General features: G+C 42.8%; 1 protein-coding gene across 1 annotated transcript; it reads right to left on the bottom strand.

The window, feature by feature from the left end:
• Positions 1-2,556: 2,556 nt before the first annotated feature.
• APOD (apolipoprotein D) lies at positions 2,557-15,088 on the bottom strand. The gene is made up of 5 exons (XM_004003026.6): positions 15,022-15,088; positions 11,495-11,647; positions 7,046-7,167; positions 5,038-5,126; positions 2,557-3,037 (listed from the first exon to the last, which is right to left on the bottom strand). Exons 1-5 carry the CDS (start codon positions 15,061-15,063, stop codon positions 2,802-2,804), a joined length of 642 nt encoding a protein of 213 aa, XP_004003075.1. The 5' UTR covers positions 15,064-15,088; the 3' UTR covers positions 2,557-2,801.
• Between the last annotated feature and the right edge of the window lie 2,719 nt (positions 15,089-17,807).

Below are 17,807 nucleotides of genomic sequence, written 5' to 3'. Positions count from 1 at the left end.
TGGCTGTTCCATAATTTATTATCTCACTCCTCTACATGCATGCTAAGTTGCTTCAGTCGTGTCTGACTCTTTGCGACCCTATGGACTGAGCCCACCAGGCTTCTCTGTCCATGGGATTCTCCAGGCAAGAATACTGGAGTGGGTTGCCTCGCCCTCCTCCAGGGGATCTTCCCTTCACTCCTCTGCTGTTAGTTTTCATTTTACTTTAGCTCCTTTTAGTTTGGGGGCTGGTACAAGTAAAAGTATGATGAACACCTCTGTACATATATCTTTCCTTTCATATGGAAAATATAAAATAATCTTTATATTACATAAATTAAATTACATTCTCTGAGTACTTTCAGGATGTAAGATATAACCTTGCTTTTCTTTTCTTTTTTTTGGTTTAAAAAGTGCCTGTACTTGCTAGAGATTTATACTTAAGTAGTTAACAGGAAAAATAATAGGATGTGCTATTTAGTACTTGCTTCAAAACACTATTTGAAAAAATACCAGAGGTGGATGGGTAATAGCTGAAGCAAGATTGGTGAAATGTTGATGAAGATAGCTGAAGCAAGATTGGTGAAATACTGGCACTGATGATGGGTACATCATTTCATTTAAGTCACTCAGTCGTGTCCATCTCTTTTCGACCCCATGAATCGCAGCATGCCAGGCCTCCCTGTCCATCACTAACTCCCAGAGTTCACTCAGATTCACATCCATCAAGTCAGTGATGCCATCCAGCCATCTCATCCTCTGTTGTCCCCTTCTCCTCCTGCCCTCAATCCCTCCCAGCATCAGAGTCTTTTCCAATGAGTCAACTCTTCACATGAGGTGGCCAAAGTACTGGAGCTTCAGCTTTAGCATCATGGGGGTCATTTATTTATGGGCACATGGGGTTTTGCTACTGTCTCTATTTTGCTGTTTAATTCCCCCTGCTCTTGCTTTCTCTTCTGAAATTTTTGTTGTTTTACCCCATGCTGCCTCCATGCTACCCTCTGAATTCCTCCCATTTTCTCAGATTCAATGACCCCTGATACTTGCTTCTTAGTTTCCTTATTCTTTCCCAAACACCTCAAGTCCATCCATCTATTGACTTAGTAATTGATTCACACAAGAATTGTGAGCCTATGTTTGGGCAAGACACTGTAAAAGAAGCAAAATGTAGTCACGTTTGTTGTTTTAGATGCTATTAGACAGCTGTTAAGAGCAGCTTCACTTTCACTTTTCACTTTTATGCGTTGGAGAAGGAAATGGCAACCCACTCCAGTGTTCTTGCCTGGAGAATCCCAGGGATGGGGGAGCCTGGTGGGCTGCCGTCTATGGGGTCGCACAGAGTCGGACTCGACTGAAGCGACTTAACAGCAGCAGTAGCAGCAGCAAGAGCTATTAACACAATCATAACTTGTCTTGTACTATGAGGTAAGAGCTAGACAATCAGCTCAACACTCTGGGAAGAACTATAAAAGACAAGCCAGGCGCCCTCCACTGGGGTGGGCAGTGACATAAGGCATAGGAAGCAGCAGAAGGCTGAGATGTGGGAAGAGGCTCTTCTTTAATACCTACAGCTTCCTTCCCATCTCTTTATCTAGTGAGTTTCAGCCTTTAGGAATTTTGAATTGCAAGCTACGTTTTGAGGTCATATTTATTTAGTGAAATGAAAATGATACATATTAAGTTTCTTGGAATTTTTATAACTTTTAATATAAAGCAGTGAAGAGTCTCAAATGCTCCAGGAAATGAATATTTTATATTTGTGCTGAAAACGCAAAAATCTAATCAAATGGCTTCATTTTCTATTCATTTCCCAAACATTAATGGATTACAAATATTGTGCGAGATAAGAATAATCGCAGGGTGATCATTTTGAGGCTGTTTTGATTTTAAGAGTTAAAATGTAAAAAAAAAAAAAAAAGAATCAGCAGCAAGCTCCAGGTGCTTCCTGACTCCTTGAAGCTGGAATGCCCCAATGTGTGACTGTACCACCTCGTAAATGCCTGTGTCTGGCAGGGGTTGAGATCTTCTCAGAGCTTCCCCGGCTCCCTCCATACGCCTCTGCCTTTGCACCCCTCAGCTTGGATTAAAATCCATATCTCTACTTGTCAGTCTCCCTCGCTAGTCTGTGAGCTTCTGTGGGAGGAAACAGATTCTATTTCTCAATGCCTGGAATGCTCTTGAGTCCCAGTAAGTATCAGTTGAATAAAAGACAAAAAAATTATTTTCTTTAAAAATTCCCATAGCTTCTCCCTCACAGATTCTCTTCATTGCACAGACTCAAGATGGTCCCATTCTTCACGTGGTTCTGAAGACCTCCTGAGAGCAAATGTTTCCAGGAAACTGCCTGTCAGAGACTCAAAAATTCCATAGGATTCCCCCCACTAAGGACTGCCTATTGCAGGATGGGGGCACCTGGATTCAGGTCACTTTGCCATCAGCTTTCTCTTTCTAGAAACAGGATTGTTACCTTTAAACTGTTCAGGGCTTCATTTTTTTTTTCAACATCACTGCTTAAGGATTTCCAAACATAAGCTTCTAATTAAAACCCCACAATAATTAGTCCAGTTTAGAATCTACTGTGAGCACAGCAGGTCAGCAGCAAGTTTATTATCAGACACGCAAGGTAACAGAGTGGTGCATGGCTAAATGTTTGGGCCAACTTGCCTTGGGTTCTTCTCCATTGGCTTCTGCTGCCACGTTTCCCTTCTGGTAGGTGTAATAGTTTGCTCTGGTGGTTTGGTTTGTCTATATGAGGGTTGGTATAGGGGAAAGCAAAGCAAGAGAAGGAACATGGAGTGAATGCAGCTCCCTTTAGAGCCTGGTTACATGGACTCGGGACAGTTCACCTGATCTGTGATCGTCATTTTCTCAACTTCAATGTTATTAGAGGTCAGGATATCTTTGAGATAGGTCACTGTTTCTGGAGGGAGATAAGGGTTTCTTCCCAAGATCCAAACATGATCCATGTGAAAAAGCCAGATGATTGTGGTACAGGAGTACACGAGGGCGTAGTTTTCATAGTCGGTGGCCAGGACCCAGTATGGAGCTGACGGCATGACTGAGAACCAGAGGAAGGCAGTATTAGGAGGGACCAGGGCAAGAGAAACCTTCATCTCCAGGGTCCTGGAAGCCAGGCTCTGGGATTCTAGTTCTTCTACATCAGTGGGCCTTAATTCTGGCTTCATGTGGGAATCATATGGGACCTCTGAAAAACACCAGGCCCATCTCTCCCCACGCCAACTCCCAAAGGCTGAACTGGAGCTTGTTGGTACTTTTGAAAGCTTCCCAGTAATTGCAATGTGCAGCCGGAGTTCAGAGCCATCACTCTGGACCCCCATTCCCTGACTGCTGGGTGGTACCTGGAAGCCTGTAATATCTGGAGGTTTGGCTGGATCCCCTGGACTGACAGGTGCCCTGGGCACAAGTGCCTATGGAGCCATTACTCAGTAAGTGGAATTAAGAATGTAAGGCCAGGGGCCCCAGGCTTTCCAGGTTTGTACCATCCAGCTTCCTCTATAATCCACCTACAGGAGGAGGCAGGGGCTAATGTTGGTTTGCTTGTTTTCCTTCTTGTGTGAACTTTGAAAACCCCACTATTCTTAAGAATATGGTAAATCAGGTGATGGCTGTTGTTTAGTCACTCGGTCATGCCTGACTCTTTGTGACCCTGTGGACTGTAGCCCGCCAGGCTCCTCTCTCTATGTGATTTCCCAGGCAAGAATACCGGAGTGAATTGCCATTTCCTGCTCCAGAGGATCTTCCAAAGCCAAGGGTCGAACCCACATCTCCTTCATCTGCATTAGCAGGCGAGTTTTTCACCACCGAGCCACTGGGGAAAGCCCAAATAAGGTGGTAACGGGTAACAAATTATTCCTCACAAAGGGCCCATAGAGAGGCACTGATTGACATCTGAGTAGTGCCGAAAGTTCAGTATTAAAAGGGTCTTCAAGAAGAGAGATGGAGGTTTACTTTCTCCATTTGAATCCAGAAATTTCCTTTGTGAACTTGACCTGCACAGCCAAGCCAAGTGTGTGGCTCAATGGCGCTGGCTCCGTTTTGTCAGCTCCATCTTAGGCCTGCAGCCCTAGCCCTCCCCTTTTTTGCCCTACTGACCTTTAGCTTCCTCACAAGGAAAGCACCCAAGCCAAATAAGTTCCTTACAGTCTTTATCTGATATGAAAACTGGAAGAATGTCTTTTGCTGACACAGGTGGTTAACGGTCATGAGACCCCTGGGGTGAGGGTAGGGGGAGGCAAATCCCTCAGTTTCTGTCAGTGTGGACATGCTTCCTTTTGTAGTCAGATTCTATTTTTAGCTGTGGCCCCATTAAGTGTCCCTGTCCCCCTTTTGGCAGAACGCAGTGCAGCTGGGAATGCCTCTGATGGTCGTCTACATGATTCTGCCTGGATGTAAGTTACCCATAATAAACATAATCATTCTTTATAGTTGCCTGCTTTCTTTTCCAGTCTCAAAGTTCCTTTTAAGTTCAGAGGATATTATTCAATAACTCCACCTCCCAACACCAGGGAAAACCCATTGTCCAACTGAAAGAGGAACCAAATGAAACCCAAAAAATTTGTCTAGAAAGTGGCAAACAGAGCCAGGACTCCAACTTATCGTCACTCTTACCAGCTCTTGCTTTTAAACTTTCTCACATGTTAGCCGTTTTTCTAGTAACTACTGATTTTTCAGTTATTAGTTCCCTCTGGGAAAGAAGACTGGCTTGAGCCTCCTTATGCTCATGCCCAAAGGGCTTCAATCTGTGCTTCCTCCATTGACATACTTCCTGTAGTTTTATAATAAATCACCTGGGTGCTTGTCAGTATCCACACTGACATGTAAGCTTCCCAGGGACATTGGCCAGCTCTGTCCTGCTCATCTTTGCATCTCCAGGGCCTAGCCCGGCAAATGGCAGGAAGGAGGTGGTCCACAGGTAATTATGCGTTGAATCAGTATAGGTGACACTCAGAAGTGACAGGACTGCTCCGACCCAGGGCTCTAGCCTTCAGTTTGTCGAGCTCCTGTCCCTGACGCCTCCTGAGAGAAGTGTATACTTACACCAGAAAAACTTAACTCCCAACTTGGCAGGCTCTGTGATGTTCTCCTGGGTGGCTTCACCTTCAATTTGATTCACAGTTCCATCAGCTCTGCAATGAGTAAAAAATAGAAACAAAAGAATCTGAACTCGTTAAAAGCCAAAAATCAATGAAAGGTAAGATTTGTGACACCAACAATCATGGTGGCCAACAGTGCGATTTCTGGGTAGGAGATTCTTGAAGGTAGGCTGGGTCCTGGGTCCATTCCCTCCCCTTTGCTTTATTACTGTCTCTGGACTGAGCAGAGGAAGACAGTTTTGGGGTAATAAGGATCAATAATTGCAATGGCCAAGGACTGGATGATATGTGAGACCCTGGCACTTCAACCCTGTTTTTCAGAGTATATGTAGTGGCCTGCAAGGCTGTTTATTGCTCCTGGACTCCAAAGCATGACGGAGGAAAAAGGGAAATTTTACAAGCAAATGAATCAACCTGACACAAAAAGAATATTCACTTCTTTAAAAATGACAAGGGTCCAAAGGAAAACATAAAGACTGACTAGATTACTAAAAATCATGCAAAACATGAAGTCTGAAGATCTGCAAAGTTTTCCCCCTCTTTGGGCCTCAGTGATATCAGGAGCTCTGAAACAAGTCTGATTTTTCTTTATTCAAGACTCTTCCAGTATTGTTTTGGTTTATGTGGGGTCAGAGAATCAGCCACTGTGTTGTGGCTCACGGGAAGCTTAATGGGTAATAGGATGGCCACAGGAAGCCTTTCTGAGCCTGTGTGACTTCCAGTCTGACTGGTACTTGTTTTCTTGGAGTTGAACACAGTTATTAGACAACTTAGGAAACAGGAATGGCAACCCTTCATGTCCAGCTTCTTTTATTGTCTTCTGGTTTATTCTCCATTTCACTTCTCCCTGGTTTCACTTTACTTTAAAACTTTTTAATTTATTTTTTAATTTTTATTTTTTGGCCACTCCATGTGGCATCTTAGTTCCCTGACCAGGGTTCAAACCCTCACCCCCTGCATTGGAAGTATAGAGTCTTAACCACTGGGCCACCAGGGTAGTCCTTTCTCCTGGGTTTTGAATCTCTTGAATCTCAGCTTTGTCAGTTACAAGCTGTGTGACTCTTGGGCAAATTACTTTACGTCTCTGTATCTCTGTTTCCTCATCCATAAGAATGGATTTAATATGGGGATTAAATGAATAGCTATGCTCATTTACATATACATAAATACATGCACTTGTACACACACATATATATGCATACAGAACCATGCCTTGCACATAAAAATGCTTAATTAATATTAGTTACCATTGTTTATTGTTACTTTCATGTTTGTTGATGGTGGGTGAGTAGCAGTTCTTACTGAGTTTGTTTTTAAGTTTATATCGCTTTTAAACTATGAATTTGGGGATCAGTGAAGAAGCCCTCAGTGATAGAAAAGTTTATCTCTGTAGGCTCTCCTGTCCACAAAACCTAGAATGTGACTATGTATGCATTTCATTCTTGCTCAACAAGAAAAGGAGTTTTCTAACAGTTAAAACTGTCTGAAGATGGAATAAACTGTCATGGACATTGACGAGCTCCCAGTTTCTGGAAGGAGTCAAGCTAAGCTAGATGCTGTCAATCAGCAGATGATATAGAAAGGGCTTCTTTTTTGGTACTGGAGATCAGACAAGAGAGTCTCTGCTATCTTTTGCTTCCAGAAGGTCTATTTTGGAGTGAGAGCAGGAAATCTTGCAGTTTGTGTTACCATTAAGTCCCCAGGGTCTCTCACAGGGTCTGGGACACAATAAGATGCTCAGCAAGTGGCCATGGAAATGAATGAGTGACTTGTAGTCCCTACCACCCTGCCTGCCAAAAGCTGTCCTTTCAGGATCTGTTGTGAGCAGGCAACCAAGACCCAGCAATGTCTCCATCCTCTCACACTAGAAGGCAAGGGCACCAGTCATCCCAGGACAAGTCTGCAGGGCTGCCTCCCGGACGTACAATGCTTTTGAAACCACAACCACTCACCTCAGCTCCTTGTTTATGACTTTGACATTTCCATTTTCCTTTAATGAGTAGTTGGCTTGGATGCAACTTCCCTTCTCAAAGCTCACTGGGATCTTCTCAATTTCATACCATCTTCCAAGATACTGCAGAGACAACAACAGGCAGAGAAAACCCTGTGGCTCTCTGGGGACCTGAAAACTCTTCCCCATTGTTGTCTTTCAGAACAGAGCCCTTTCTTGGGGAAGCCAGGCAAAATGGTCTGCATTGTTCCCAGAAGCCACTGAGCAAGATATTGATTCCAATGGGAATAAGTGAATCGGATGTGTGGGCATTGGTTGAATGCCACCGTCCATTCCTAAAGTGCTCTTATTTAGCTATGCTTTTGGTGTTCTCTTCAGTCAAAACCTATGTGAAACTCTAAACTCTATAAAAGGAAGGGATTGGTTTAGATGATGTAAGATGTCATCTCAAATATTTTATGATTTTGCAAGGCATCTTTGAATTGTGAGCAAAGTTGGATATGTTTACTGTGGGGAGCTGGGACTCCAGAATTGATTGACTTCTCCCCATAAGACCCCACACGAGGAGTTGGTCACAGAGGCTTTTGGCATGAGATTAGGATTTAGAAAACCTATATCATTCTTCCCCTGGGGGCTTGCTCTCACACCCTAACTTCAGTGCAGAATCGGCTTTAAAGGAAACGAGCAACCGTGTGGGTGAGGGAAAAGGGAAACAGGCACACCCCGCTTCCACACATTCCCCAGCATAGAAACTGCTTCAGTCCACAGCCTTCGTGAGGGCAACTTGGTAACGTCAAGCAAAACTAAAGCTGCATTTACTCTGGCCCAGCAATTTCACTTCTGGAAAGGTATCCTCCTGAAAATGAGAAATGATGTATGCCTAAACACAACCACTCACCTCAGCTCCTTGTTTATCACTTTGACGTTTCCATTTTGCTTTAGTGAGTAGTTGGCTTGGATGCAACTTCCCTTCTCAAAGGGAAATACATTCATTGCAGTTCTCTTTGTAATATTAAGAGACAGGAAGTGGCTTAAGTGAGCGTTAGTAGGGTTAACTAAATGATGACACATCCATACAATGGAATGCTATACACCCTCTTTTAAAACACAACAGGCAATTATCTCCAAGGTACACTTAATGGAAAAAGAGCCCGGAGCAAAATAGTGTATATATATTAAGCTACCTTTTATGTAAAACTGGGAGAAAAGGTTATATGGTTTTTCTATTGCTAATGTAACAAATTACCACAAGCTTAAAACATCATAAACTTATGGTCTCATAGTTTTGTACATCTGAAGTCTGACAAGGGAGATCCCTGGGTTAAAATCAAAGTGCCGACAGGGCTACATTCCTTTCCAGAGGCTCTAGAGGAGAATCTGTCTTCTTAGGCTTTTCAAGTCCGAGATGCCATTTGCATTTCTTGATTTGTGAATCCCTTCCTCCATCCTCAGAGCCAGCAAAAACAGGTCAACTCCTTCTCACACTGCATCTCTCTGAGTCTTCTTCCACCATCACACCTCGCTGACCACAGCTGGGAAATGTTCTCTGCTTGTAATGATTAGATTAGACCCACCTGATAATCTAGGATATTCTTACCATCTCAAGCTCCATAACTTTAATCACAACTTCAAAATCCCCTTTTCTATATGCTGCTGTTGCTGCTGCTGCTAAGTCACTTCAGTCGTGTCTGACTCTCTGCGACCCCATAGACGGCAGCCCACCAGGCTCCGCTGTCCCTGGGATTCTCCAGGTAAGAACACTGGAGTGGGTTGCCATTTCCTTCTCCAATGCATGACAGTGAAAACCAAAAGTGAAGTCGCTCAGTTGTGTCCGACTCTTCGAGACCCCGTGGACTGCAGCCCACCAGGCTCCTCCGTCCATGGGGTTTTCCAGGCAAGAGTACTGGAGTGGGTTTTTCTATATGGAGAAACATTATTTGCAGATTCTGGGGAATAGGACATGGACAACATTCTTCCTACTGCAATTATATATGTGCTTTTTAATATAGACACACATTATCTCTCAAAAGATGCACCATAAGCTGTTTTTACTGGTTGTCACTGGGGAGAAATGAGTCTAGGTTACAGGGGTGGAAGCGAAAGTTTTCATTGTATCTTCTTTTGCACCTTTGGAATTTTGAACCCGGTGAATATATTTACCTAGTCAAAATATTAATTGAAATTATTTTAGAAATTTAAAAATGTATTACTCAGCAAAACAAAGCAAAATTAAAGAGTTGCAATCAGAATTTGAAGTGAGAGCATACTGCAAATAGGTGGCAGTATTGCTTCGGTCATCAGGCTCTTTGTTAAAATATATGTCCACATTTATGACAGAAATTTTCCTCTCATTTGTTAAAAGGCATCTTTCAATTAAAATCACTGAACTTAACATGCATTTAAAGCATCAAAGAAATAAGCTAAAGGTCAATTGGTTTCATAGGCATCCTCCAAAAAATTCTCCATTTTATACAGTGCATTTAAAATAGTTCCATTACTGTTAAGCTGACTTTAATGATCAACAATTTAAAACAAGGAAGCTTAATTTTCCAGAAAGGAAGAAACTCAGAGGTGGAAGACTGCTCTTCATGTCATGTTCCCTCATGATCACATACTATTTTTGTGAAGGGTCTTCATTTCTCTATCTATATAAGGAGAATGCAATGTTTAGAAATAATTATGAAAAGGAAGAAGTAAACCTATCTCCATTTTTAGATGACAGGGTTTTGTATATAGAAGATTCTAAGGAATACACACACACACACACACACACACACAGAGACAACTATTAGAACTAACAAATGGACTCAGCAAGGTTAAAGGATACAGTAATTAATATCTAGAAATAAAAAGTATTCCTATACTTACAATGACAAATCTGCAAATTAATTTAGAAAATTTCCACTTATAATAGCATCAAAAAATAAAATTCTTATGAAAATAATTTAACCAAAGAAGCATAAAACACACTCTGAAAACTACAAAAGACTGCAGAAATAAAGAAGACCTAAATAAATGGAAAGACATCCTATGTTCATGGATAGGAAGACTTAAACTTGTTAAGATGGCAATACTCTTCACACTGACCGTAGATTTAATAATACAGTCTCTATCAAAATTCCAACTAGCTTCTTTGCAGAAATTGACAAACTGATCCTAACATTTATGTTGAAATACAAAGGACTCAGAATAGCCACAAGAACAAAGTTGAAGGACTTATATGTTCTGACTTCAAAACTTACTACAAAGCTACAGTAATCAAGACTATACAGCGCTAGAATAAGGACAGACATAAATCAATAGAATAGAATTGTGAGTCCAAAAATAAATTCTTACACATATGGTCAATTGATTCTCAACAATTGTATCAAGACTATTCAGTGGGAAAAGAGTAGTCTTCTGAACAGTCTGGAACGGCTGTATATCCTCATGCCAAAGAAAGAAGTTTCCTTTCTATATCACCGATGTACAAAATGTAACTTAAAATGAATCAAAGACTTACATGTAAGAACTACAACTATAAATCCCTTAGAAGAAAATATAGGAGTAAGCCTTTATAAACATAGGCTAGGCAACTTTTTTTTTTTTTTAAGATATGCCACCAGAAGCACAGCAAAAAATGAAAAGATAATTTGGGCTTCATTAATATTGAAAAGTTTTGTGTTCAAAAGACATGAATAAGATGATGAGACAATCCTTACCATATATGGGGGAGTTGATTTTATGGATATCTTTTTAGCTCAGGTAACAAGAAGGCCCCTGGGGGAAGTGCTATCCTATCCTGGGCCCTATTTGAGGCACCCATGGGATCCTGCCCTCCTGGGAAGGCTGGTTTTGAATCCTACTTTGCAATTACTGGCTGCGTGACCTGAGCGGGTGGCAAGCCCCCTGACGCTCAGCCTCTTCATCTGTAGAGTGAGGGTGACAGCTCTGCAACACCTGCTGCTGATGCCGTGTCCCATCGTCCTCTCAGCCCATCTCTGGGCTCACCTCCAGCCCAGGCAGTTCCCACACACACCGCCAGCTTCCGCCTCAAGCCCCTGGCTCTCCTTCCCTGCGAGAGGCTTGTCCAGTGTCACGGGAGCTCCCACTGCCTGCTTGCATCTATCCACGGGACAATCTGAGGCACATACTGTGCATTTCCTCAGAGGACCCCCAGCAGAAGGGAAGCCTGTTCACAGAGTAACCTGCTCATGAGCTCACCCCTTACTGCTTGCCTGCCTTCTCTGTTTCCACACCACCCCACTCAGGCTTCTTGGGATCATCTCCCAGAACCTCTCTGCTCCCCAGTTCTTGTCTCAAAGTCTGCTTTTGGGAACTCTTTGGAGGATAAGTACCTACCCCAAGGCTTGCTGTGGTCATTAGAGCAGGAAAATAAAACCAAACCTGGTAGGATGCTTATTCAAACAGGAGACAGCAAAACAAGCAGGGATTTATCCATTTACTGCACCTTATTCACGTCAAAATTCTCCTGCACCGGAGGATTGGGGCATTTCCCGAGATGGAAAGCTTGTCCCTCAGCTGCTCCGAAGAGGCCAGCCAGGGCAGGGAGCAGCAGCAGCAGCGCTGGCACCATCTTTGGGCTGGGAGGCTGGAGACGGACCTGGAGTGGGGAGAACAAAGCAGCTGGAGGCGTTCGGAGCCTCTGAGGGCACGGAGTCCTTGGAGGAACATGTCTGGGCTCGCTGGTCTGTGTGTGGGCAGCCTCCTACTCAGCCCCTCTGAGCCCCTCATCCTCTGGGGCCACCTCAGTCATCGGTGTGGCTATGAGGTCTTCCTCCTCTGTAAGCCTCACTAGATAGAAACTTCTGTGCCCCCATTAGAACACAATCTGCCTGGCATTACAGTTTGTTGGACTTATTCGGCCAGCTTCCCCGCTGACCCCACACAGCTAATTACATATTTTTCAAGGATGGGCATCATGTTTAATTTTCCCTGGACTCTCCCACAGAACTTCCCAGTGCCAGGCACAGTAGATGCTTGTTGAATGAACAGAAGCAATGTGTGTGTGTGCGTATGTGTGTGTGCACTTGTTGAATGAACAGAGCAATGTGTGTGTGTGCGTATGTGTGTGTGTGTGCACTTGTTGAATGAACAGAAGCAATGTGTGTGTGGGTTGGAGGGGGCAGGTGGCGGGGATTGGGAGAGAGTGAAGCCCTCAAGTGAACCATGAGAGAAAAAACTAATCGAAAACAAAACCTGCATTTAGTGCCCTATGAGGTTCATCAAAGAAATGCCTCCCCTGGCTCCACCTCCCCACGCTACCCTCCACTTGCTGGCTGTCTATCAGTCCAGGAGTAGGCCTGGGAACCTTGGGGACTCCAGGATCACCTTGACTGGGTTTGCATTCTGGCTCTTCACACACTAAGTACAACTGTGTCCAATGGATGCTTTAATTTCCTTGGCATTAAGTGGGAATAATAATCATACCAACCTTGTGAACTTCCAAGGGAACTAAATGAGAAAATATAGACAGCATTTAGAGCAGTATCTGACACAAATGCTCAATAAATGCTATTATGAAATGCAGAAGCAAATTGTTGTATTTCCTGAATTTCTCTTCCTTCCTTCTTTCCTTCCTCCTTCCCTTCCTTTCTTCCTTAATATTCTGTTGAGGCTAATTTTCATACATGCTATACATTTAAGCAGAGGGGCCAGTAGCTGATGTGAGCCCAGAGCCCTTGGGTGCGGAAGCTGCTATTGAGGGGGTGCACAGTGGGCAGGGGTGGGGGCTGCAGCGCTGCTGGAAGGGTCGAAGCCTGGGCTGCTCCCAGCTTCTTTCACTGACTTGCTCTCAGTCTGTTCTCTTCCTTGTGAGTCCTCGCCTGGAGCTGCACGAGAGCTATTTCCAGCTCTTTGCCTTTCTCCCTGTGATGAAGAGGCCTGAATTGAGGCAAGCAAGATGTTCTCAGATTTGAGTTTTTAAAAGAATGTGTCATAACTGGGATAATTATAACCACTTTCTTAAGAATCTCTAAATCTCCAAATAACCTTTAATAATCAATAGCTCTTCTTCTGGAGGTTTTGTTGCGTGTTTTTCAAAAGAACAGTTACATAACGAGTAAAAGTTGGTGTGAGGTTGAGGGGAGGAGGGACGGTCCCGAGTCCCTGCCTTGAGCACGTCTGCGGTGAGGGGGGTGGGGCGGGAGGGGGGCTACTTTCCTTAGTCTCCGAGGCTCCGTTTCCCATCAGCCCCTGACACCAGGTAAACAACATCTGTCTTTTAACCTTTTAGGGGATGATGGATTTGCCAAAATCCAGCCTAAACCCACAAAAATTTGCATTCCTTTCTAAGCCGTGGTTAGAACCACTGAAGTTCTACTCTTGGCCCCTAGTCGGCTCCAGGCTCAGTGTCCTGCCCAGGAGTTCTAAGCTCAAGGATGGCCACACTTTATGCACATTCTCCACGGCCCCAAAACTGGGCAGAAACTTAGAGGTCATTTATCCAACCCCTCCCCTCAGGTGTACCGATGGGGAAGCTAAGGCCCAGAGGGGCAGAAGGCCGGGGCTCAGGCCCCATCTCCAGCTCTCCATCCTGCCACAGCCCTGAACTTTGCTGCCTTCTGTGACCACATTCAGTGGTTTCAGTAAACACCTGCCTCTAATACCTGATGAATCTCATTTCACCACATGACAGTTCGACCCAAAGTCAGCTCCTGACAAACATCTTGTTACAAAATGTTCCGTAGTGAGCTGAAATGTGTTCTTTAGCTCTGCAGGATTTCAGAGCATAGCTAATTATCCCGCCTGCATCTCTTCCAAAGATGCCTCTTTATTACAGTAGTTTTAGTCCTATGATTAAACTTCTTGTGAGAGAAAGAGTTGATAATATCCATCAATTTTACCCAGTGCCCCTTGCATTCTAATTCATGCAATGCTTATTGAGCAAGTTCTGAGGGTATATCACATTATTAACCTGTATCTATGAACTTGGATATGTATGACTTACTTTTGCATCTTCTTCTAACACTAATGGGAAGATGGTCCTAATGAAGAGAGTTCGAATACTTTAAAAAATAGATATAATTTAAATATTATCTTAACTGAATATTAAATAATTAGAAAAGAATTCTGCTAAGGTTATGGTGCATCCACCCTGGGCCAGAATTGACTCTGTGTATTACTACTTACACTCCTTGAGCTTCTCCAGGGAGAAGCCCTGGTTTCAGTATTTTACATGGACCTGAGTCTCTACTACACCTAGTCTGGAAGAGTCCTGCACTAACATTCTCCATGTGCTCAGTGAGGTTACTTCCTGATAAGCTGTGAAGCCAGAACTTGGACCAGGTTTCCTAAGAGTCTACACACCCGCATGATAGTGTGGACCTGGTATCTGGTCTCAAGGAGCTTCAGAATATTAGGGATGAGACTTTTAGATTTCACATGACAAAATAAAATACACTTCCACAAGTATATGGGTCTTAAAAACCATTTTGCTATTGAATATAATAAGAAATCATATCGCCTAAAGAAAATTTTTCAGGAGATAAAAAGCTTTGCATTTTCTGTTAATATTAATACTATTTAATTTAATTATTTTCATAATTAATTCTATTAATACTAAATGAATTTTCAGTTCACACAGCACATTCCAACTCACTTTTTGGTCAGTTTTACTGCAATGCACACTGGATAACCCCCTGAGAATTCATCTAGTACAGTATTGGTGTAGGAATAATTCCTCATTGTCTAATAATAGTGTCAAGGGGGTTGCCTGATGCAGACAGAGGACTTTGAGGTGAGTCTTTTCAGGGTGACACCTCAGCTCTGGCATGTGTTGGTGGTCTTACTTTAGGCCTGTTGCTTAGGATATCTGAACTTCAGTTTCCTCATTTGAAAAACAGCACTAAAAATATCCCCCTTGTAAGGTCGTTTATGGAAAAATGAAACCAAGTCTGCAAAGCAACTGGCCAAAGGCCCTCAATCATCTTAGTTATTATTTTTAGCTGAAATGAGAATTAAAACCACAGTACATACCTTTTTTATCGAGGTGAAAGCAGTTTCCGCACGCAAAATCATCCACTCTGAGATGCCCTGTCTTGGTGACTGACTTCTCCCAAGCTTATTTTATAAGCCTGTTCAGGTCACTGATGTTTAATTTTAAGGCATGCCCCGCCCCCTACAGTTCAGGAAGGCTGGTCTAAAAGCTTTGCTCTGTATGAAACACAAAGATGGGATGTTATATTCATCTCCCTCCCCCAATTTCTTTCACAGCTGCTCTCTGAAGAAGAAACAAGGAGATATTGTTCGTGTGTGTGTGTGAGAGAGAGGGAAAGACAAAGTGTATTTCATTCAAAACATCTTTTTTTGCTGTGTGGATTTTCTAATTTAATTTTCTCAGTCAGAATGCACTTTTAAGTTCCAGTAAGGAGAGTTGCAACATGTGTTCAAACATCTGTTATTTATTTTTCATTTTTTGTGTAAATGAAAAAGCAACAAACCCCGTTTCCCGAAAATGGAGCCTGAATTCCACCCATGTGGTCCCTGGCCTGGAATGTGACACAGCCACGGAGCGAAGGTTAGGAATGAGAGCTGGCTTTCTATGTGATCCTGGGAAAGCCACCCACATCTCAGAGCTTCAGTCTCCCCACTGTGAAGGACAGACTGTCATTTCTATCTCCACCAGAGCTAGGCATGTAGGGCTAAAAGCTGAGAACGCCAAGACATCTTCTGCAGCTTCTCTCTCTGTGCCTTGGATGACCCTCCCAGCTGCAAATTCTAGGCAGTCTGTTCTGCTTGGGGTGAGAGAGGGAATGGGGGCAGAGGCGGGGGAAAATGCAGTTTTAAGCCCAGGGGCACTTTTGGTTGGGCTGCTTCTCTCTCTGCGGAATGACCAGCTTTGGAAAGATTCTTTCTTAGGAACTGGATTCTGTGCCTTTGTGAATATGCAGAGGGTTTTCTTTTATTGTTTAATTGAAGTATAGTTGACTTGCAATGTTGTATTAATTTCTGCTGTACAGCAAGGTGGCTCAGTTACACATATATATTCTTTTTCATGTTCGTTTCCATTATGGCTTATTACAGGATGTTGAATATATTTTCCCACGCTGTACAGTAGGACCTTGTTGCTTATTCATCCTATATGTAATAGTTTGCATCTGCTAATCCCAAACTCCCAGTCCTTCTCTGCTTCCACCTTTCCTCCTCCTTGGCAAACATAAGTCTGTTCTCCATGTCTGTGAATCCATTTCTGTTTCATAGATAAATTCATTGGTGTCGTGCTTTAGATTCCACGTATAAGTGATATCATACGGTATTTGATTCTCTTTCTGACTTTCTTACTTACTATGATAATCTCTAGGTCCATCCATGTTGCTACAAATGGCGTTATTTCATTCTTTTTTATGGCTGAGTAATATTCCATTGAATCTGTCTGTCTATATATCACATTTGCAGGAGGTGGCATTTAGATAAGACAGTACTTTTATAACAGACTTACATTCCTAAACAAAATTCATTCTCAAATTTGTAAGCAATAGAGGGAAATTTACAGCACTAGACCTTATAAACATTATCACCATATCACAAGAGTGAAACCATAACATACCAAACTTTAAAGGCTCTTTCTCTGAGATATTCACTTTTTAAGGAAAAGAAGGAATTCTTTCTGTTCAGGGCAGTGACTGACTGTGCTCCTTAATGCTTTCCACTCAGAACTCTGAGTGGCCGCCTCCCTCCCTCCAGATCTCTGACCTAATGTCACTTCCTTTAAAGGCCTTCCTGACCTTTCAAAAATAGCACTCTTGTCACTATCATTTTACTCGGTTCATCACACCCTTACTATATTTTTACCTGAAATTATATCCTTTATTTTTGTTTTCTTCTGCTTCTTGTGTTTTTCTCAGTGGGAGCTAAGCTCCATGAGTGCAGAGAATTTGTCTCATTGCTAGTGGCTAGGTTATCTTATGGGCTTCCCAGTAGCTCAGCTGGTAAAGAATCTGCCTGCAATGCAGGAGACCCCAGTTCGATTCCTGGTTTGGGAAAATCTCTTGGAGAAGGGATAAACTACTCACTCCAGTATTTTTGGGCTTCCCTGGTAACTCAGATGGTGAAGAATCTGCCTGCAATGTGGGAGATCTGGGTTCGATTCCTGGGTTGGGAAGATCCCCTAGAGGAGGGCATAGCAACCCACTCCAGTATTCTTGCCAGAGAAATCCCATGGATAGAGGAGCCAGACAGGCTATAGTCCAGGGAATCATGAAGAATTGGGCAACTAAGCACAGGACAGCACGGATATCTTAAGTGCTCAATAACTACTTAAGAACTGAATGGAAGCGGCCTATCTATTCAAAAAACTTACTGAGTATTCTAAGATATGCAGAAGAAACTAGAAGTAATATTCAAGAGACTTCTAGTTGAATTGTTTTCTGGGCAAAGTACTACTGGTCTGTAACTATTATACTAAATAGTTGCAGTTTTCCACAAAGCAATGTTGCTAAAGCTCCAAATATGTAAGTTAAGATTGATACATATTTTAATGCTCAGCACGAAATCAAGAACTGTGGAGAAAGGTACTAGGAGTCACAGTATGAAAAAAATCACATCATCTTTCTGGGTCTCAGTTTATTTTCTTCTGTAAATGTTGGCGAGTGATATAATTTAGGGAAATCCTCTTTTTATGTTTCTGGAACACAGACCCAAGCACAAGTTCTTAAGCATCATAAAACCAATCAGACTGGTGTTCTAAAAGATCTTTACTTTTCCCAAAATAGCACACATTGTTGTAAACAATTAAAATAGTACCAAAATGCAGGCCTCAGATA

This window comes from Ovis aries, chromosome 1, assembly GCF_016772045.2.
Source record: "Ovis aries strain OAR_USU_Benz2616 breed Rambouillet chromosome 1, ARS-UI_Ramb_v3.0, whole genome shotgun sequence".
Classification (NCBI taxonomy): domain Eukaryota; kingdom Metazoa; phylum Chordata; class Mammalia; order Artiodactyla; family Bovidae; genus Ovis; species Ovis aries.
The sequence above is the reverse complement of the archived record's forward strand: the minus strand, read 5'-3'. Positions and strand labels throughout refer to the sequence as shown.

Bases quoted from the DNA above. Each gene is read 5' to 3' on its own strand.
- APOD (XM_004003026.6), bottom strand. From the start codon at position 15,063: ATGATTTTGCGTGCGGAAACTGCTTTCACCTCGATAAAAAAG. The intron at 11,648-15,021 runs GTATGTACTGTG...TCCCCACTCCAG, and splicing joins CTTTCACCTCGATAAAAAAG to GTCCGTCTCCAGCCTCCCAG. The intron at 5,127-7,045 runs GTGAGTGGTTGT...TACTCATTGCAG, and splicing joins GTCATAAACAAGGAGCTGAG to AGCTGATGGAACTGTGAATC.